We start from the raw sequence: 24,092 nt of genomic DNA, 5'->3' as shown, positions 1-24,092 counted from the left end.
AGTAAGTAAGTAAGTAAGTAAGTAAGTAAGTAAGTAAGTAAGACCTACTTTACGGTTCACTCTGTATATACAGGGTGGAAGTGAAATAGTTTTGCAGATTTCCAGAGGGAATAGCTCATGTTATATGTAACAAAACTCTATCATATCGTATCATATTGGTGGAAAGTTCATAGTTTTTTTTTTCAGAAAAAAATGTTTTTTTTTTCTGAAATGTTTAACAATCTCTTATTGGGTAAATATTGCGAGTAGGATCGTGATTTTTGTCCATATCGATAGGAAATCTAATAAAGAATAATTTATCCCTCTGGCGTATTTAAATAGCGTGAACGGTTTTCGTGTAAATTTAATTTTAAAAACCTCTAAATTCAAGCCATTGCACGAAGCGAGCGAGCGGCAACGTCTCGGCAGAATGCAGCTTACGTACATAGTTCGTTGACCTCTTACATCTGTATCACGATTGGAGTGTATTAGCGACGATGTTTTCGGACTTCTGAAACTTCAAACTTAATTTTCTAATTAACCGTGCATTTAATCACAAAACGTAATATAGGTTTTCTATTAATTTACGTGCATCCTATCGTCCCTTTTAAAGGCTGTTTCACAATAAATCGGAAATGGAAACGAGAACGGAAATAATGTTAAAATAAATGTATTCAAATGTGAGCATTCACAATTAATTATTGTGAATGCTTACATTTAAATACATTTATTTTAACATTATTTCCGTTCTCGTTGTCGTTTCCGTTCCCGGCTTATTGAGAACAAGCCTTAAGCTGCGAGGTTATTTTACTTTCACTCTGTATAAGTTACTGTAAGCAGGTTTCCATGCAGTGATCTACAATCCTGAAAAAATTGTTTTATTGCGAGGAAGTTTCAAAAAGTTGAATGAAATGAACTTCTCATCTACGAAACATTCGCTGAATTTTGTGAGTTAACTTCAGTATCACAATGCTGTAGGCTATGTGTCTCTGATTCATACTCTAACTGAATTTGCTAATGTTAGCAGTAAGACAGCTGAATCATTCACATGAATTTAACAACTACATGACCTGTCATCATAAGAATTTATTATAATTTAGGCACTTTCATGTCACCGTTAGTTTGTACTGTGCCATGTACAGTTACTTCGCAGTTAATACACTTTCAAGTCGTTAGAAGGAAGATCGGGTCAAGCTTTCAATATCAGTTATTAAAAGCTCTTTAGTAGCCCGTGATGTGTGCCCGGAAGGTAGGGAGGTCAGTCGAACTAATTCAGATCTCGATAGTTTGCCTGCAGTTTCGATTTCCAGAATAAATAACGGTTTTCTCCATTAACTATTTTAGATTTGTTTTTCTTTGTTGAATAAAATGTTTATTAATTCACTTACAATATTGATTTACTTGGTTACGCACTTATTTATTTACTTCTTTCTTAAATAGCAGTTCAATAAATAATTTACTCATTCACATATATATTCATCCACAAGGTTTATTATTTATTTACTTATTTTTTATTTCTTGAATACTAAAATTACTCCCTTCATACTAGATTAAGGGCCGATTGTATGAACCATTTAATCTTAGATCAGAGGTTAAATTGATCCTCGTTCTAGCTGAACTTGGATTTTTGTGTTGTATAAAGTCTAATCTGAGATTAATTTGTCTTAAACTAAAGTAAATTTGACTGAAGAAATTTCTCCGATTAAGTTTGATGATCCAAGTTCAATTATTTCTTTTCTGTTTGAAATATACGAGTGACAGATTGTGCAAATAAAATATCCATTATTATTATTAATATTAATAGACATGGTAGGTACATTTATATATATATATATATATATATATATATATATATATTTTTTCAATTTCTTGCCTAAATACACATTCTTATATTTTATAAGGCTCTATCGTGTTCAGCAGTATGAAATAACATAACCTATAATTATACTATGTTTATAACAACCATTATTATTAATGGATATGATAGGTACATTCATAAATTTTCAATTAACTGTATTACTAAACGAAAATTGTCGTTTTATAAAGCTTTATTATGTTTAACAGTATCAAAAACCATAACAAAATAACAATTTGGAGAACAGTCAATCTTCTTCTTATTGTCCGCCATTATTTACATTGCACAAAATAAACCAGTGTCTCTAACAGAGTGTACGGAAAGTCGTCAAAAAGTAATTGGAAAGTAGCTAGATTTCTCATTATTAACAAAGAAAGATTACATTTTGTCACTATGGGGTGCTAAGAAGGTCGCCAAATCCCTATTTAAGCAATATAAAAGTTAAAAGAAATTGTCGTTGAAAAAGAGTTAAAGTCGCTGGATTGGCAACACTGAACAAACCTGTACAACATGATCCGCGCATCACATAATCTGTTTATGAGATGTTGCCAAATCCTTTTCACGTGAACTTAGATTGCATTTGAACCAAGGTAATTTGATTGCAGAAAAGTTTTATACAATAGACGAAGTGTCTGAACTCGGTTCACTTTCCGATCTTCGATCAAAGTTGATCTTTAGTCAGGGAGATTTATACAGGGACATCACTTTATTTTTACCAACATTTTTAACATTAACCTGGCTATACTCGGAAACATTGTTACCCCCTCCCATTACAGGAGTTTGGAGTTGCTAGTGCAATATGTACACAAATCATTTTACTAGCTATAGGAGGAGAGAAAAGTAGTGTATCCATTTATGTTACAGGGAAATATAGTATTACGATTTTCAGTTTGATCATTACTTATACAGTATTTTATCTAAAAACAGTAGAATAGTAACAATTTTTTTTCACAAACTCAGCTCTTCAGGCGGTTATATTCATTATGTAATGCCTACTTTATTCAGCATATTACTAACCTAATTTATTCCTGAGAATTTTGTGAGCACTTCCGTAAGAAACCCCAATTTCTACAGCTAACTTCTTGACCGACTTATTAGGACCTCGCTGCATCCTTTCTCTAGCATCTTCTACAACGTCTTCTGTTACCTTTGTTGGCCATATTACACTTGTCTTCCTTTCTGTACACTCTGTTGCTCTAAATTTATCTACCAGATTAATGAAATTTCAACGAAAATATTCCGTAATGATATAATCAGGAAATTGTGAAAAAAAAACTGTTGTTCACATTCGGTTATATTGTAATTCCAGCTTCCATCATCGTCCTTCATACCTACAAACAGTAAAACAAAACTCTTGTTTAAATAATGCTGTTAAGTACCGTACCATATTGTCGGGTACCGTACTTTCGGTAACTCTAATCTTCACTTGTGCTCAGTCCACACAGATAAATTCAGTTATGCTATACACGATATCTGTGTGAAAATAAACTTCAATAATATAAGCTCTTTCTTCCATAAAAATGCAACATATTTCTGAAACACACTGTACTCTGTACTGTTTATTTCACTGCTAGCAAGAGCGGCCATAAGTTTGTGTGACTGACGTTAGCAAGGACATTAGTGAAAGGGGTGGGAGTCAAGTACATTTAGAAACGCAGGTACAATAAAAATTGAAGTAAAACTAAAATTATGTCCCTGTAGAAATGGGCCTGAAAATGTTACGCTACATGTATGCAGAAAGCTGGCAATTAAATCAAGTACGGACTTTCTCATAAAATGGCATTCATAAGCAGTTGCAATTAAATATGTAAATAAAACAATTCGTGAAGATTTCAATGGTCAGCAGGGCCGAGTTGGTACGCACCTTTGGTCCATGGAAACGAGAGTGAGATCGAGTTTGTGTTTGCTCTTGAACATCACCTCCTTCTGGGGGATCTCCAGCAACGAGGGCGGCCCGAAAGGGGTGCAGATGGCGAACAGTGCGAGTGGGGGCTCCTCCGTCTTGCGGTTCTGCCCGTGGAGAACTTTGATCCGTCCTCGGATGTCCAACCGCTGAGCAAGAAGAAAAAACAAACGACTGTTGAAACGCACACTTGGGTTGAAAGTCACGACTGAACGAAACGATTGAAGAGTTCGCGGAATAAACGATGAATGTCACATTTCTGTTAAGGATTAGATAACTAATTGAGTCTATAACTGCAAGATGTAGTGCTGTTTCTATAGAAAATAAAGGAAAGGATTACTGTATTCGTGGTGATAATTCTCCTTTTTACCATCTTTGATAAGAACAACATTAAATTTCGTAGTGATCCATTGAATTAGATAATGACATCAACCTTAACAAAACTGTGACATTCATCGTTTTTCCCGCGAACTCTTCAATTATAACATATAATAATAATAATAATAATAATAATAATAATAATAATAATAATAAAGATAATAATAAATAACAATAATAACAATAATAAACAATAACAATAACAATAATAACATATAATAATAATAATAATAATAATAATAATAATAATAATAACAATAATTTGACATTAAGATATATGGAACATATGAGGAGACAAAGAGGAAGACAGAAAACAGGAAAGACTGGAGAATGCTGGGTTTGCAATGACAGACCTGTCTTTGGGCAGAATACTATAAATGAATTAATGCATAATAATTTATTAAATGTATTATTATTGTTATTATATTATTATTATTATTATTATTATTATTATTATTATTATTATTATTATTATATTAATGTGCCGGCCAACAGCCATAGGCCAATAATAGCCCAGTACAAGTGATACAATAATAGTACAAAATTAAAATTTGAATATAATTACAAATTCACAATAAAATAATAATAATAATAATAATAATAATAATAATAATAATAATAATAATAACAACAACAACAATAATTTGACATTAAGATATATGGATCATATGAGGAGACAAAGAGGAAGGCAGAAAACAGGAAAGACTGGAGAATGCTGGGTTTGCAGTGACAGACCTGTCTTTGGGCAGAATACTGTAAATGGATGAATGAATAATAATTTATTAAATCTATTATTATTATTATATTTATTATTATTATTATTATTATTATTATTATTATTATTATTATTATTATTATTATTATTATTATTTCTATTATATTAATGTGCCGGCCAACAACCATAGGCCAAGTGATACAATAATAATACAAAATTAAAATTTGAATATAATTACAAATTTACAACAATAATAATAATAATAATAATAATAATAATAATAATAAAAATAATAATAATAATAATAATAATAATAATAATAATAATAATAATAATAATAATAATAATAATGCAAACTTTAAAATAAATACATTACAATTTTAATGTTAACTAATGGATGCATAAAAAAATAAAAATAAAAGTAAAACAATCTTAAACGAAGACTTTTTCTCTGATCTCTTATACCGGTATATTATACTAAGAAAATACTAGAGATGATACAATGGAAATTAAGTATAATTTTTAAAAGATTACATAAATAAGAAGTCAATGCCAAGAGCAAACTAAGTTGTATATAAATAATAATAATAATAATAATAATAATAATAATAATAATAATATTTTCTTCTGCCTCGAACTTTTCTACCGTTCACCATTCCTTCCAGTGCATTCTTCAGTAGGCAGTTTCTTCTCAGCCAGTGACTCAACCAATTTCTTTTTCTCTTCCTAATCAGTTTGAGCATTATTATTTCTTCACCCACTCTTTCTATCTCAGCTTTATCTCTTATTCTATTTCATACACTCCATTCTGGTCCTGGAACCCAGGGTCCGGTAACGAATGTTACCCAATATTTCCTCCTGATAGGTTGAGGGAAAGAAACCTCAATCAGACAATTTGTCAAAACCGGGATTGAATCCCGGGCCGCTAGTTTCGCAGTCAGATACGCCGATCACTATGCATTGGACGTTTGCCTTCTAATGTTGGTAAGTTAAAAAGTAAAATGCATGAACAGTAACACAGTTTGATCCGTTTGGCTATGGATAATATTAATTTATTATTATAACACTATTATGATAGTAAGAAAATTTTGTTGCTGGTTATATTATGATTAAAAGATGGGAGTTTCCATATATGACAATCAACATTGCATAATCTGAAAGGACAAATGAAAATCGTAGACGATTAAAATGGCTACTACAAATCAACAGCGGACACAATGTGTTCTTTGGTATGCTAAATTTGAGAGTGTTAAAAGAGTTCAAAAGGAATTTCGACGTGATTATGGTGTGCGTAATGTACCAAAATATGATTCCATAATGTTGTGGTATCGAACATTTGTAGAAACAGGTTCTGTGTTAAAAAAACATGCAGGAGGTCGCAGGCGAAACCCAGTACGAGAAGCAGCTATCTCTTGGCTTGGCTCCCAAACTCCCCAGATCTAACCCCTCCCGATTTCTTCGTGTAGGATTTTGTTAAAGACATTGTCTATTCACAGAAACCCAGGAACATTGATGATCTGAGAGTAAAAATTACTCAAACTTCAAAAAAAATCATCCCTCTTATGTTACAACGGACATGGGCTGAATTGCATCACCGTTATGAGTTATGCAGGGTGCGCAATGGGGGTCAGGTTGAGCTCTGAGGAATCTCCCATTTTTCAGTGATGTGTGCACAAAATTTCAACAAATAAAGTTCAGTAGTAAATGTTTTCATCGTCATCAGTAGCTCTACAACTCATTGCTGAGTCTTGGCTTCCTCAAGAACTCGTCTCCAGCTATCGCGATCCAAAGCTACCATCCTCCAATTCCTCACTCCAAGAGCTCTCGCATCACCATCCACTCCATCAATCCATCTTGATCTCGGCCTTTCTTTCCTTCTTGTCCCATCCGGCTGTGTTAGCGTTACTCTCTTTGGGATCTTTGCCTCTTCCTTCCTTATCAGGTGTCCTGCCCATCTTAGCGTGGTTAACATTATGTATCTAGAGACTTCCACATCTTCATAAAGAAAATACAATTCTTGGTTATACCTTTTCCTCCATACACCGCTGTCACACACTGAGCCATAAACTCTGCACAATATTTTTCTTTCAAAACACTGGAGAATTTGAACATTATTTTTGTTCATAGTCCACGTTTCACAAACATACAATAGTAATGGTCTTATGAGGGTCTTATACAACGAGACCTTCACAGATCTTGATAATATGTTACTCTTCATATGTTGAATCAGACCAAAATAACATCTACTGGTCATCTTGACCCGTTGTTTGATTTCTTGCGTAACATCATTGTTCATTTGGACTATGGATCCCAAATAAGTGAACTGGTGTACTAATTCAAAGGTATATCCTCCTATTTTTACATCAGTTCTATTAAAATAGTTAGTCAGATGTCATGTATTTAGTTTTCTTTTCATTAACAGATAAACCCATTTTCTTGGTATTTCTTTCGAGTGCGAGGAAAGCTTCTGACATTGCGGAAAAGGATCTGCCAATTATATCTATATCGTTAGCATATCCAAGTAAAGTAAATATTTTACGGTGTTTTTATTTTATCCATACCCAAACGGATCACCCTGTATACTGTAATTCGGGAAGTGTTCAAAGAATTAAATATCAGAGAGCAAAAGGTAGAACAGATTACTTGTCATCTTCGGACACCTAATTTTTGTTATACTTTTCTGCCAATTTTGACATTCACTATTTGACCCTCACGAAGCCTTTCGTTTTTCAAAATGTCCCCATTTTTCATCTAATAGTTTGAATATTCTTCATCAATGTGCATGTGATTGAGGCCATGTCTGTGGTATGATGGTGTTTTGTATTATTATTATTATTATTATTATTATTATTATTATTATTATTATTATTATTATTACTTCATCGATCGCAGCGACGGCCCTGATGATATAAGTTACCGCTGCCCCAGGACTGAGATAGCATCTCATCGTCGGTGTAATCTATGACGTGGGCAGGTAAATTGCTCCTTCTTTTGAGGTAGTAACCGCAAGGTAGTCACTTTAGGTCAGCCCAAATAACCACCTGTCATCATTACGTAATGTATGGCCTGTCTTATCGTTGTCATTACTAGCAGATTAGACATTGTTAAAACTCGTAATTTCCACTAATATTACCGTGCAGTCGATACCCACAATCGATTAACCTCGTTCTATGTGGCCAAGAATCTTAGGAAGAAAAGAGTTTACTTTAGAAAAATTTACTTGTTGAGAATACCTCTAAAAGGTATTTATTCTAAGAATATGAGTGAATCGTATTCATGAATTCTATTTGTATTAACATGATTTATTTATGTAGTTTTCGTTTCCTCTTCTTGCATGTATTTTATCGTGTTTTGTGGACAATTAATAGACAAGATCCCAAACGATAAGATGAGACGAACTAAATATTGAAGGAGTTACTTATAAATTTACACGTTACAGAGATAACTGGGTAAATCCTATTGACAGAATGCATGAAGGAAGATAATCCTAAATTAATATTAGATTATCAACCCACAGGATATCGCAATCTTGCAAGACCGAGGAAAAGATGGAAAGAAAATGTGAGACCGGAACAGACTTGAAGTTTAAATCTTGAAAGAATTATGGTGATGATGATTATTATTATTATTATTATCATTATTATTATCACGTTTATTTATTCAAGCTTTAACATCCGTGGTCATATCACGTGTGTAGGATCTTTTGGGTTACAGGGGCGTCTCGTCTTTTGGGGCTCAGCCCCGCATGAAAATTTATGTAATATATTATTTCAGATATTTACGAATAACTCTCAAATATAAAGAAGTCTCGTTCCCTTTATAGTCAAGGTTTGGACTTCATCTGGGCGGAGGAAATGCTATAGTCTTCTGTGAAAGCTACAGATAAATTCCAGCCTGGAGATGCTAGACCCCCAATACAGATCTAACGAGGAGACTGTGACGAATAGGTTGACAAATCGAACTGAAACCCTAACCGAGTTACTATGTTAGCGCTTGTTGTCTTGGGGTGAGAAAGTGAGAAAGCACGGGAGGAAGGGAGAGAGCACTATTTATTTATTTATTTATTCTGGTATAGTTAAGGCCATCAGGCCTTCTCTTCCACAACACCAGGAATACAAATACAATAATAGAAATAAACAGAAAAAAAACACTATATACAAAGCAAAGCTACACAAGAAATAAAGAGAGAGAGAGAAAAAAAACACTATAAACAAAGTAAAGCCACACAAAAATATACACAGGTTGCAGTCACACAAGCTTTAAATGAGTGATTAAGTATCATAATTAATTGTATCCTAACTAATTAACTAACATAAACAAGAAACTTGCAATTTTAATCTAGATTAAAAAAGAAAAAGAAAAAAAAACACAAATCAATACTCCTAGCAATACCTAAAAAACATTAACTAAGACAAAATTTTCCAATTTAATTTTGAATTGTGATAAAGTCTGGCAGTCCCTGACGTCATTACGTAACGAATTCCAGAGGCGAGGTATTTCTACAGTATAGGAAGATGAGTATAAAGACGTTCTATGATGAGGGATAGAAAGAAGTGCTTGATGTCGGTTTCGAAGAGTTGTAAGAAATTGAAAGCGCGATAACAGATAATTCGGAGTAGAAGTATGCATGATTCTAAACAGAAGAGACAGTGAATGTATTGTTCTTCGTTCCTTCAGACGCACCCATGAAAGTAACTGGAGGGAAGGTGTTATATGGTAAAATTTACGAGTATTGCAGATGAATCGTATGCACACTTATGAACACGTTGTAGTCTCTTAGCTAAGAGTGAACTTACATGAACTTACTATGAACTCAGCGTTGCCACTAAAAGGGAAAAACACTAGAGGAGGGGGTTTGGATCCGGTGCTGAGGATTGAACTTCGGTGTAGCTCAGTGGTTAGAGCGTTTGGTACGTAAAACCAAGGATGCCTGGCGCCGGAGCGAATTTTTCTCCTCTAATAATCATTGTTAGCATAACAGATAAATTCTGTAGAACTAAAAATAAAAAATAAAATCTTCACGTAGATTCTTCGCCCAACAATGCATATATACCGTGAAATCCCGGCCACCAAAGCACTCAATTGAGTGCGCTCCTTGTATAATGGCAGTTGACTTAATATATGTCAACACATACGTCGAACATGGAGTAAGGCCACAAAGGGAAAAACATTAGAGGAGGGGGATTTGATCAGGTGCTGTGGATTGAACTTCGACGTAGCTCAGTGGTTAGAGCGCTTGGTACGTAAAACCCGGGTTCGATCCCCGGCGCCGGAGCGAATTTTTCTTCTCTAGTAACCATAGTTGAGACTTGTTTTGATGGATTTCGGGTTTTCACGGTAACATAATATATGTCTTTAAATCCGTGTCACACCCGTGCACATATTGTGTGGGATTTTGTGGAAACAAATTACAGCAGAACCTCTATTATCTGTGGTAATGAAAGGGGTGGACTGGACGGTTAATAAAAAAATCGGATAATCCGTATCATAAAATATTTTCATAAGTCCATACTACAACCTCATAGTATTCCTCCGTAGTGTTGTGTTTAACATGCTAGATAGTGAATCAGAAGTTCACTAATTTAATTCTGGTTTATAAGGGCCAAGGAAGTTCCTTATGATGGTTGTTTGCGAAAGGATAGGGGTAGTAGAGGGCTCCTGTTTTTTAGATCTACATACGTTATAGACTTTATCATTATTTTCCATTAAATCGCGCACAGTTGTAACGCCAAACACGTATTCTGATGCAAAATGAGCCGAGGTTTTTCTTTTCCCAAACCTCTCAATTATTTGCATTTTTATTTCGATACTTAGCAAAACTCTTTTGACATCCGTGGAAGATATTTTGCATAGAAGTTATAAAGTACGTGCATTCGAGTAGTAGGAGAAAGACTGAATGCTGCACAGGTTTGCTATACCTATATTATGCGAAAGTTCTTTGGACTATTTCTTTGAAAGCAGGTAGTGACTATTTTACAAATTGGGAAAAACACCTTCAAGTAAGATTCTTATTGCTTGCAGTAGTACTATGTAAAGGTAAAGGCTTTTAATAAAACACTCTACAAAAAAAAAAAAGGATTATAATATAAGGTATAGCACTAAGTTTCTTACATGTTTATTTCCGTAGTAAACAAAGAAAAAAAGAAAGAAAGAAAGAAAGAAAGAAAAGAGCAACAGAAAGACAGTCGGAAAATCCGCCAATCGGTTAATAGGGTGACGGATAATCGGGGTTCTACTGTATGTTTTACAGGTCGGTCAAAAAAAGAGATCATCTCCTCATGCAACGGTAATAATGAAATAATAGTGAAAAAGCTGATAGAATTATGATAGAAGAAAAGGAGTGTTTCGAGAAAACCAGCATCAAAAGAGAGTTTCTGTTGACCGTAACATTAATTTATACTCATCGGGATTTGAGCGCTATTGTTTTGCGTCAAAAGGTGGTTCGTGGTGCTTCGACTTCCAAGACTACGACCGCGGCTTCTCTGTCCATTACTGCTGCCTAAAATCCTGTTTTTTCCTAATGATCGCTGTCTAATTTTTAATTTTTAATACTGCTGCGTTTTTTACATTTATGCGTGAGTGAGGGGCACCAAAGATAACTGATTGCTCATTCTTCCTCCCAATTAAACACTAATGCATTAGGTTTATGCTTCCACCATCACATGAGAATGCCTGCTCTGGCTTAATTGTTACCTAATACTGGCATTATAATAGGAGGGGAGCAGGAGAGTTTCCATAAAAAAAAAACAAGAGCGTTCCGCGTGTGAGAGCTTCCGCCGCCGTCACTTCCGGTGCTATAATAATATTTATATTTTTCTGGAGTTGCGAGATAAGCGCAGGACTTGTATCGGGGCAGTGAGCTGCGAAGGTAATCAGCCCCGCCGCCAGGACGTTGTGCTCTTTTCTTGCTCTTTCCGCCCATCCCGCATGTCTAGTTCTTGGATAGATCCGAGGGGCTGATATGAAACCTTACGAAAAACATTTACTGGCCTGTGAAGAGTTCTCAGCGTTCAACCTGGGTACGTATAATATATGTACCGTATTTCTATTACTATAAGAACGATTGCAATACGACACGAAAAAAATAGCTTATGCTTACATTTAAAATTTTTATTTAATATGTTAAGTCGGGAGGAAATTAAACACAGAATAAATATGGGAAATGCCTGTTATTATTCGGTTGAGAAGTCCACACCTGTGGAGTAACGGTCAGCGCGCCTGGCTGCGAAACCAGGTGGTCCGGGTTCGAATCCTGGTCGGGGCAAATTACCTGGTTGAGGTTTTTCCGGGGTTTTCCCTCAACCCAATACGAGCAAATGCTGGGTAACTTTTGGTGCAGGACCCCGGACTCATTTCACCGGCATTATCACCTTCATATCATTCAGACGCTAAATAACCTAGATGTTGATACAGCGTCGTAAAATAACCCAATAAAAAAATCGGTTGAGAAGCTTTTATCATCCAGTCTGCTATCAAAAAATCTGAAAGTTAGAATTTATAAATCAGTAGAGTACAATTCCAAAACTGTCTAAATCCATTTTTTTTAATTGACATAATGGAGGTTTCGTCATCTACCTAAATGTCTCTAGCAATTTTATAATTAATGTTGTGCCTAAATTGCCTATTTCCTTCCATAAATAAGCTTCAAATATGACGAACAATGCAAACAATTAGGAAAAAAAGTTATCAGTTTTTGGCGTTTCCTGAAAATTGGCTTCAGTTCTATTAACGGTTGTTCTTTACGGTTGTGAAAATTGGACTCTCACTTTGAGAGAGGAACATAGGTTAAGGGTGTTTGAGAATAAGGTGCATAGGAAAATATTTGGGGCTAAGCGGGATGAAGTTACAGGAGAATGGAGAAAGTTACACAACGCAGAACTGCATGCATTGTATTCTTCACCTGACATAATTAGGAACATTAAATCCAGACGTTTGAGATGGGCAGGGCATGTAGCACGTATGGGCGAATCCAGAAATGCATACAGAGTGTTAGTTGGGAGACCGGAGGGAAAAAGACCTATGGGGAGGCCGAGACATAGATGGGAAGATAATATTAAAATGGATTTGAGGGAGGTGGGATATGATGATAGAGACTGGATTAATCTTGCACAGGATAGGGACCGACGGCGGGCTTACGTAAGGGCGGCAATGAACCTCCGGGTTCCTTAAAAGCCAGTAAGTTAGTTTATGTTAAGTTTCATTAGCAAATGGAATTACATGCATGGTTTGAAAAGCATTCAATTCAAAATACTCAACTTTTTGCATGATATCCTACCTTTGCAATAAGGCGACGATATGTCGATTGATAATACCGCTCATACAGCGCTTGTTTTTGTATATTAAAGTAAATTATATTAGTTTCCGTTTTGCTATTAAACGTTGATTTTAAGGATTCAAAGCTCCTGAAATTTCTCCACATTTGATAATTGTTTCAACACAAGCAACGTCTACAGTACTATTCTTGGATTCAAACACCAATACCTCTATAAATTGGCATTGTGTCGACGACTTAGACGCCCTCTAGCAGCGAAAGACGGTATTTTCGAACATTAGTTTACTCTTAAAAATTACTTGATCCCTTCTATTACGTCACGAAGTTTGTCAGTCGAATTTTTTTACATCCTATATAAATTCAAATGTAGTATATATGGGCCTATATAAATGGAAATAAATAATATTAAGTGTACATAACTTAAAAACGTGTCGCCGTATGTTACACTAAAAACAAAGCAGAAGTCAATGGTTTTATCTCGCGCAGGCCTACATCTCCTTGGAAACCTACCTGACCAGAAGAAAGACGCTGTGTCAGTGAGTCCTGAAAATCATTTCACGTGGGTCGAGCGGCTCTTGTGAAGTCAGGAGAGGCTCTTTTTTGCGTATGCGCAGTGGACAATGTTCGGACGTTGATTATGATGAATGAGAAATAACGCACTTGTGTTGTTTCCTTTTGAAATAAAAAAGTAAATCTGGGAATAAAAACGCGGGACAAACCCACGACGTCCAGAGAGAATGACACGAACAAACAATTAAATCCATTCTTTGTCGATTAAATGCGCGGGACGCCCTCGCATGACACCGTGAAAGGAGCTTGTTGACAATTTTGTCAACAGATCACTATGGAAGAAATGAGTTACAGTTTTTACTTGACATAAGCTTGCCAGCTTAGTCGAAATATGGTTGAAACCTCACTGTAGCCACAAGTCTCGACTACTGACTTTTAAGGAACCCGGAGGTTCATTGCCGCCCTCACATAAGCCCGCCATTGGTCCATATCCTGAGCAAGATTTATCCATTCTCTATCATCATATCCCACCTCCCTCAAATCGATTTCAATATTATCTTCCCATCTACGTCTCGGCCTCCCTAAAGGTCTCTTTCCCTCCGGCCTCCCAACTAACACTCTATATACATTTCTAGATTCGCCCATACGTGCTACATGCCCTGCCCATTTCAAACGTCTGGATTTAATGTTCCTAATTATGTCAGGTGAAGAATACAATGCATGCAGTTCTGTGTTGTGTAACTTTCTCCATTCTCCTGTAACGTCATCCCTCTTAGCCCCAAATATTTTCCTAAGCACCATACAAAACTTCTCTCTTAACCGAGTCATATGCCTTTTTGAAATCTATGAATAACTAATGTACTGTACCCTTATACTCCCATTTTTTTCTCCATTATCTGTGGAATACAAAATATCTGGTCAGTAGTTGATCTATTACGCCTAAAACCACACTGTTGATCCCCAATAATTTCATCTACATATGGAGTTAATCTTCTCAAAAGAATATTGGACAAAATTTTGTCCGACGTCAACAAAAGTGATATTCCTCGAAAGTTACTACGTCTAGTGTAGGTAATAGCACATAGGTCAAATCCAGATAAAGGTAGAATTTCTTATATCGTCCTACTATGTTCACTCAGCCGCCAATAAAATTGAGTACAGGGTACCGACCTTTCCTGGGGATAAATAAACAAGCGGAACGCAATAACCGCACGACTTTTTTCTAGTGTGGAGATGAAGAAAGGGTTGGATCTATATTTTCCAGCTTTCCTGCCACCTTAAGGAGACACTATGGTGAAATAATGCTGAAAAATTAAGAAAATCCACTTTCTTGTTTTTATGATCGTAATTATACAGTTATATAAAACAGTTATATTACCGGTTGTTCTGTATGGTTGTGAAACTTGGACTCTCACTTTGAGAGAGGAACAGAGACTACGGGTGTTTGAGAATAAGATTCTTAGGAAAATATTTGGGGCTAAGAGGGATGAAGTTACAGGAGAATGGAGAAAGTTACACAACACAGAACTAGCACGCATTGTATTCTTCACCTGACATAATTAGGAACATTAAATCCAGACGTTTGAGATGGGCAGGGCATGTAAAACGTATGGGCGAATCCAGAAATGCATATAGAGTGTTAGTTGGGAGGCCGGGGAGAAAAAGACCTTTAGGGAGGCCGAGACGTAGATGGGAAGATAATATTAAAATGGATTTGAGGGAGGTGTGATGATGATAGAGAATGGATTAATTTTGCTCAGGATAGGGACCAATGGCGGGCTTATGTGAGGGCGGCAATGAACCTCCGGGTTCCTTAAAAGCCAGTAAGTAAGTAATTATACAGGGTGTTTCCGTGCTAATGTTACAAACTTTCAGGGATGATGGCGAAGGGCACATGTATCAATTTGAGATTAGAAACCCTGGTCCGGAAATGAGTGAGTCGAAAGTTACAAGCAAAAATAGTTGTGTGGCAATGAAATAATTTTATTCCTCTGTACACCTTATTTATGTGTATTTATCTGTACATCTTACACATACTGTATTCATCTGACGTTGTTTACGTTGTCTACCTACAGTATTCCATTCAGTGCGCTGTCTGAGGGATGGGGACATGAAACTACACTAAAGCAATGCAGATAGCGTAATGTGTAACGGACATGATCGGTCCTGATATGCACATCTGTAGACAGCAGTGTATGTGTACAAGTTGCAGTATCCAGTTGATCAGTCCTAGTGAAATGGTGGAGTACACGAGATCGGAATAAGCAGACCCGATTTTCGAATACGGATGAGCCAATGGGAACAGTAGACAAGCTCACAGATTGGTACGTTTAACCAAAGGTCCCGGGGTCGATACCCGGCCCCGGGGCAAATTTTTCCCTCGAAATTATTCAAGCTCACAGATTGTATCGTGCCAAGTACCCAGACCGGGGTTACTTATCTCAAATTGATACATGTGCCCTTTCCAATCATCCCTGAAAGTTTGTAACACCGGCCCGCAAACACCCTGTATTTAAGACTGTTTTAAATGACCTAATCATATAATCAAATGTGGCCAAACATAGGTGCGTGAGTGAGTCGAGAGAAACGTTTTTTGTTCTTTTTTAATGCTGTTTTCTCGACTTTAACATTTTAAAAAGTTTATTGAATAAAAAAAGCTCCTTGTGCAACAGTTATTTTCAGATTGGCTTGAAACTTTTCACAGAGGTCAATGAAATGTTGATAAATTAAATTTAATTAGAATATGTAAGAAATATTAATATTAAGTTCCTTTGGGGCATATTCATATTGCTCTTAGATTAAATATGCTGTAATGGTAAATTCGTGAAACTTAAAAAATTTATTTTGTCTCTCCAATTAGACTGAGCTCAAAAAGCTAATTAATTTTTTATTCCCATGACTATTTTCAAGCTTTTCACTGAATATTAACCACGAATTTGAAAAAAAATTGACGGAAGGAGTATTTTTAGTGACGTCAATATAAAATATATTTTACACATATAATTTCAAAACTATTAGTCCTAATGACACCAAATTTTGTACAGAAGTTCGTATTGTATGCCTGTTTATGTAGATTAAATTTCACAAATTTTGGATGATAATTGTGAAAGTTTTAAAAATCATATGTGTCCCCTTAAGAATGAAAGGTTAAGTGAAAATTGCTTTTGAGAGAAAAATGTTATGTTTTATTTTTATTTAACCACGCTCGCAAATGCAGAGGTTATATCAGCGTCGCCGGATGTGCCGGAATTTTGTCTCGCAGGAGTTCTTTTGCATGCCAGTAAATCTACTGACATGAGCCTGTCGCATTTGAGCACACTTAAATGACATCGACCTGGTCCGGGATCGAAACCGCAACCTTGGGCATAGAAGGCCAGCGCTATACCAACTCGCCAACCAGGTAGACTTTTGAGAGAATATTTTGAGACATAAATACAACCTAACTAATAAAATAATTATCAATACTGTATTTTTCGGTACCTGATCTGCAAATGTTGGCAATATAATATATTCAGCAAAACCTTGTTTGTTTCAAAACTAACCACACCTATAAATTTAAAGTCAACAACACAGCAAAATTTAAAAAAAAAATATGTAGCTATATAGGCCTATATAACGGCACTTTATACAGTGCGTTTCAAAAGTTATTGATATTTTCTGCTACAGCTAAATGGAAATATTTTTCGAAAAACGCTAGGACACGTCAAACAGTAGGCCTATATTTTAAAAGACAATTTTTCGCAAAAACAAACAATTCTCGATATCATTTTTGTGCGAGTTGTGACGTCATCGGAAACATTTTAAAATAACACCCTGTATTTTTCTGTAAACCATCTCAAATTTTTATTATTCTCCACAGTCACACAAGCTATCTATTATTTTCTACTGTTCGTCATTAACCTATATGACGGCAGTTTTGTAGACCGACAGCGTCGTAGCCCAGGGTGCACCATAGGAGGCTGGTCTACGCTATACCAGCAATGAAATAAGATGGGATTATGATGAAGATTTGTTGGGATGTCACAGGGAAACTGGAGCTCCCGGAGAAAATCCATCTGTTACCTGGACTACGGGCTTGCCTAACACAAGTTACTAATTGAGGATACGCCGTGGATCGAACCCGGGTCCACAGGATTATAAGTCCAGCGCTCTAGCCACTGGACAACAGTGGCGACTCCTAAATTTAACACTAAAAGTGCTATAAAATGATCAATCTAATTTCTAAAACGTTATTTTTTTTATTTTAACCACTTCCCTGATTAACCCGAGTTAACTCGGGTAGCTAACTTCTGTCAAAATTTATTAACCCGAGTTAACTCGTTTGAGTCCCATTTTCGCTGCTAAGGATTATTATCCCGAATATATACGTTTCCATCTTTCCATTAACTTTTCCTTACTAGATGGCTACAGAAGTTAGTGATATTGCTACATCTGGTGGTGTGTTTTGTACTTCTTCCTTGCGAGTGGAATTCTATGCTCAATGAAATGTGTTCTCGTCAATTTTTTTTTATTTCAGTTGGTTATTTAACGACGCTGTATCAACTACTAGGTTATTTAGCGTCGATGAGATTGGTGATAGCGAAATGATATTTGGCGAGATGAGGCCGAGGATTCGCCATAGACTACCTTGCATTCACATTACGGTTGGGGAAAACCTCGGAAAAAACCCAACCAGGTAATCAGCCCAAGCGGGGATCGAACCCGCGCCCGAACGCAACTTCAGGCCGGCAGGCAAGCGCCTTAAGTTCTCGTCAATGAAATGTGTTTTCGTCAATGAAATGTGTTCTATAGTGTCAGTGAAATGTGTTACAGAGTGTCAGTGAAATGTGTGCTGAAGTGTCAGTGAAATGCGTCATAGTGCCACAATAGGGAATGAGATGAGAGTAAAGTGAAAGACTATTGAAACTAATGTAGGGCCTATACATAATTATGTAGGTTGTGTTGTAAAATTAGGTATTTTATTTATGTTTTATTATTAGTGTTAAATTGTATTGTGTATTCTTATTGTATTGTGTATAAAATTGTATATGTGTTGTAAAATTGTATTGTGTATTGTAAATTTTATTGTGTATTGCTTATCATTTTATTGTGTATTGTTTATATTGTATATACCACTGCCACAGGGTACTTGCCCACTTGCAGTGTAAATAAATACATACATACATAGCATTCGCACACAATAATGAGTAGATGCTAGTTAGTTTTGCCGGTTTCTGTTTGTGTTTAGTGTTTTGTTGTGCTGTTTTGTGTTGAGATGGATCAAGTTAGTGATTCCGAAACTTTTGATCAGGAATATATTCCTGTAGAAGTTAGGAAATGAAACATCGGTATCAGAAGACGAAGCTATAGACCAACATACAGATTCAGATCAGTTGATGTCACGTCTTTTCGACAGTGGTTTGAATAGAAGACATCTGGCACCACTTCTTCTGCACCTCCGAGGTCCCCATTCCCTAAAATTTTAACATTGTTTCTGATAAAGATAATTCTCAATTTTTTTAATTATTCTTTGATAATGACCTCATCAACATTATATTCGAGGAGACGTTTCGGCATGCTAAAGTGTTCACAGAATGCTGAAAATAATTCGATCAAATTCGACACAAGAGGAGATGCTACTATCCGGAATGCAATGTGCCAGTGCGCGTAAAACCCTGCTTTCGAGTCTATCACACGACAAGCAACATTTAACGCCTTGATAACAGCACTGGTATTGTACCTCATAAATTAATCCATAAAAAAACATAAGTTGGTAATTAGTTCGGAAGAAAATCAAAGTGGGACAACTACCAGAGCTGGAATCAAGGTGCACGAGATAACTCGGGATAATAATTCCGGTATGAATGTATGTCTATTTCATAGTGATTTTTTAGGTATGTAAGAAAATTAGTGATGTACAGTGATTCTATAATATTAAATGACCTCTATACAAAAATAAAAAAAAAATATGACACTTTTTTTCACAAAACTGGTAAAATATATAGTAAGGGAAGAGGGTGTGCTCATTGAGCTGTGATTGTGAATGCGTTATGAAAAATAAAGTGAGGAGTCCACTGATATAACGAAGAAGAGAAATCATGAATCATATAACGTAACTGTTATGATGTTTTCCTCAGCTAACAGTAATTATTTTAAAATGAAAGCCTTTCATCATATCATGTGGATCTAATAGTGATGTGAGAATTTAAATCAGATTAGTAAAGTTCTCAAAATATGATATTCGCCAGCTCTTATTTCTTAATCAGTACTCTCACGGCAAGACAAATATGACAATAGAATTTTTCTGGCAAAATAATACATAATGATGAATTTTCCATCTCACGTTACTATATTATCTTAATATACTTACGTTAATAAATCTTTAAACCTGACACAAAGAAAATGTCCTCGCTTCACAGCTTGTGAACTACTCTTTTAACTCAATTCAGTAACGCTCCCAACTTTCTGATACTTGCTCTCAACGTTTTCCAAATAAACTATATATAAATTTTAATTCAAGCTTAATTTATCCAATTTATTAATAATAATGTGAATTTATATTAATATACAGCAAGGAAATGATTCCAGTGTAAAAGCCTCACAATGTCCTATTGCATGTAAATTGGGAGTAAAATATTTTCTTTAACATTTGTGCACCAATGGTCCCAATAATGCTTGAGGAACTTTGAAATAATTAGTACCTACAACGTAAAATGAAATACTGTGTTCGTGTTTTGTTGTTTCGAAATTACTGCAATATTTATATTTTCTTCAAATACTGTATACAAATCATGTAAATAAATGATTCTTTACAAACGACTGCTTTGTGAATTGTAACTGAGTAAGTCTATTGTTTCTTGTGTTACAATTATTTGCAAATATAGACACTGACAATAATTGTGTTTTTTCCTTCTGCTAAGTGTGTTTATAATGTCCAAATGTCAATTTAATTGAACATTAGAAGTGCAGAATAGATTCTTGTACATCCCTCCCGCTAAGAACTGGTAAGAGCAACACGTGAATGACGCAATCTGCACAGACCGGCGATCCGCGCACATACACTGCACTTTCAGTGTCTGATTTCTGACATGGCTGCTCTAGCCATTGGACAACAGTGGCGACTCCTAAATTGTAACACTAAAAGTGCTATAAAATGATAAATCTAATTTCTAAAACGTTAATTTCTTTATTTTAAGTTGCTAAAATCTATCATCTCTAAACATCATCATTATCATCATCACTATCATCATCGTCACTGTCGTAAGCGTTAAGTCCCACTGTTCTTAGAATTGTTGACTAGTATCACTGGCGGTGAGTTAGAAGCCAATCAGCCAGTTTATAAGAGATGTATCACGCCACCTCGTAAAACAAGAGGAACACCCGAGCGTGGGAATATAAATATATGTCTTAAAGTCCTGTTCCCAGCATCGTTCAGGTAACAGTACAGCATCCATCCAGATAAAAACCCTTTCGCTACACAGTGATTACGCGAGAAGGGTTTTTTTTATGGCGAGCTGCCAGTGAAAGGAGTTATAATGATAGGTTTTCCGTCCGAGGCAAAATTTAATAATAACAATACAGAAATTTTAATTGATGTATCGGAAAGTAGCTGCCAAAGAAGCGGAGAAGATCCCTTATAAAGAAAACAAAAAGAGATTCTACAAGGTAATGAACACTTTTGGAATACATACTATTGACAGTAGAGTGCTATGCAAGGATTTAATTGAAATATTAAGTGTTGGGGGCAGAACGAGAAGCAAGGGCCTAAGAAGCGTCTCCATGGAAACGAATAAACAAGTGAGAACGTGCATTTCCGTGAAAAACTATTTTTTTTGTACATCAGCGACTTTATTGTTAGTCAAATTTTGCACAATATGCTACATCACTGCATCAGTGACTTAAGGGGTTAGGTACAGCTTACAGCAGTAAAATGTTTGGAAATATTCAACATTTCTTTCCTCCATTACTGTATCTTGTACAGTAATGAAAATTTGTATGTATAAAACACTGTCCTTCTGCTATATGAAAAAGATTTTTTACTATTAAAAAAAATCTACTACATAAAGAACCAACACAACATCAATGCATACAAACTACATCTACAATTAGCACACTCACTATACCAGACACAACTTGAAGAAGTTATAATATACAGAAACGAAATATTTACACAAATAAGCCATAAAATCAAAAAAAAAAAAGACAAAGAAACAAAGTAACATCACTAAAAGAACAACAAACTACAACGTACCGCACGAAACACAAATTCCACCCGAGAATATTCAACACAACCAACGTTAAATTGAACCACAACGAAACCAAACTACTTAAAAGGGAATAAAATATAACTTATTAATCTACTTGATATTAATTGCACAAATTTGTATAGCTTAATGAAAGTATGCTACTTTGTATTGTATATATTTGTATAGTTTTGGCCGATGAATTGTATATACTTTAAATTGAATAGTAATCTATATAGCTCTACTGATAAATTGTTTGTGTTTGTAATTTGAAGTAGTTTGCATGATATGTATTATCAATTTCTGTATATCACAACTGGTTGAATTGTTTATGCCTTAAATTTAATTAAATTGTTTTGTATTATAATATAGCTCAACTTATGAATGATCGTTTGCGTTTGTAAATTTAATAATCTGATTGGCTATGTATTGTATACTTTTAGTAGAGCCATCGATGTAGCTCAGTCGGCAGACTCGCTGGGCTGCTGTTCCGGAGCTGCGTTCGGGCTTGGGTTGGATCCCCCTTTGGACTTTGGTTTCTTCCGAGGTTTTCCACAGCCGTGGGACTGAAGCCGGATGGTCTATGGCGAGTCCTTGGCATCAACACCTTTGATTTGATTACCTGGTTGGGTTTTTCCGAGGTTTCCCCCACCGAAAAGGCAAATGCCGGGTAATATTTTGGCGAATCCTCGGACCTCATTTCATCTCACTACATCTCGCCAAAATGTAAAAAAATTGTACAACATTGTAAAAATTGTAGAAAATTACTAAATTGTAAAACTATAAAAATTTGTAAAAATTGTAATTGTAATATTGTAAAATGTTGACATGTTCCACATCTTAAAGCTTCATTGCTCATGTAAGATCTATGGAATAAAATAAATGAATGAATGAATGAATTACAACCTAACATAACAAAAACACAACAAACACAAATCAACATCAATAATACATAATAAGGCAAAACATAATATAAAACATAAACAACAAACACAAATCCATAATAAAAAAAACCAAGAACACAAAAGAATAAACACCCTGAAAACTAAATAAGACGACCATAACCTAACTTTCGTCAAAGCAGACAAAGAAAACTGCACAGTAATTATGAACAAAAAAATCGAAGCTTTCTTCACAGACAACAACATCAAATAACTAAAAAATAACTCATATTAACACACTAAAGAGTTATAAAGTTAATCTGTGAATAAATAAGAAATTTAACATTTTCTTCTTAACAACGCTGTATCAACTATGAGGTTATTTAGCGTCGATGAAATTGGTGATAGGTAAATGATATTTTGCGAGATGAGACCGAGGATTCGTCGTCATAGATCACCTGACATTTGCCTTGTAGTTGGGGAAAACCTTGTAAAAAACCCAACCAGGTCATCAGCCCAAGCGACAATCGAACCCGCGCCCCTGCATAACTCCGGATCAACAGGCAAGCGTCTTTGCCGACCGAGCTACGCCGGTGACTATCATTTCGTTTATTGTATGCATAATGTGTTTTCTGTGTTTATGATGCACTCAAGCTTAATACATATACAGTTAATAGTACTGTATTCATGTTTATGTAGTTAAAATTTCATAAATTTAGGATGAAAATTGTAGAAGTTTTAAAACTCACATAAGTATTCCCTTAAGACCAAACAATACAAATGCGAAAAAAAAACATGCTTTCAGATACCACAGAAGGGAGATAAATTTCCATTTAGCCTACCTATCAAAACTTGAACACGTGTCTTTCATATAGGCTTATGTAATATCGAAAGCTACCACTAATTCTTTATATTCCTCTGGTGATTAAATATCGTGAAATGAAGGATTGTCTTTGTTGTTGAAAAGAGAATTGGGCAAGCACAACATCTTCATCGAAGGAGCAGGCCAGTGTGTGGCGGTGTCACTCCGGGGCCCGTGACGAATCACCGGCTCGCACAGCTGACGTTTCATTACGTCCCGACACTTCTAATTAATTGAGCGAGGTTCGCTGTGTAATCAAATTATTTATATAATTACCACGGTACAGGTGTCCGCGAGTACGCACATGATTGATGCTGGGCCCTCCGAAAACAGCGACTTAATTTCAGAGAAGTAACGATGACTCTTTAAGTACGGCCACCAGCAAATGGCTTCACACAAAAGGCGCTGGGTATCGATGCCAGTTTCCTTCTCTTTTCTTTCTTTATTTTCATCTTATTTTTATTTTAATCCTTTGTCCTCTCTTCTCCTTTCCCTCTCTGCTACAAATAGGGTTT

At 35.5% G+C, this 24,092-nt stretch overlaps 1 protein-coding gene across 3 annotated transcripts in view; it reads right to left on the bottom strand.

Moving 5' to 3' along the window:
• The window catches only part of ss (spineless), an 897,601-nt gene that overhangs the window by 55,086 nt on the left and 818,423 nt on the right, over positions 1-24,092 (bottom strand). For all 3 annotated transcript variants that reach the window (XM_069839220.1, XM_069839219.1, XM_069839218.1), the window contains exon 6: positions 3,699-3,886. In XM_069839220.1, coding sequence (XP_069695321.1) covers positions 3,699-3,886 — 188 coding nt within the window. The remainder of the gene's footprint in view (positions 1-3,698; positions 3,887-24,092) is intronic.

Source organism: Periplaneta americana, chromosome 11 (assembly GCF_040183065.1).
Source record: "Periplaneta americana isolate PAMFEO1 chromosome 11, P.americana_PAMFEO1_priV1, whole genome shotgun sequence".
Lineage (NCBI taxonomy): Eukaryota > Metazoa > Arthropoda > Insecta > Blattodea > Blattidae > Periplaneta > Periplaneta americana.
Note: the sequence above shows the minus strand (reverse complement) of the source record. Positions and strands in the feature narration are given on the sequence as shown.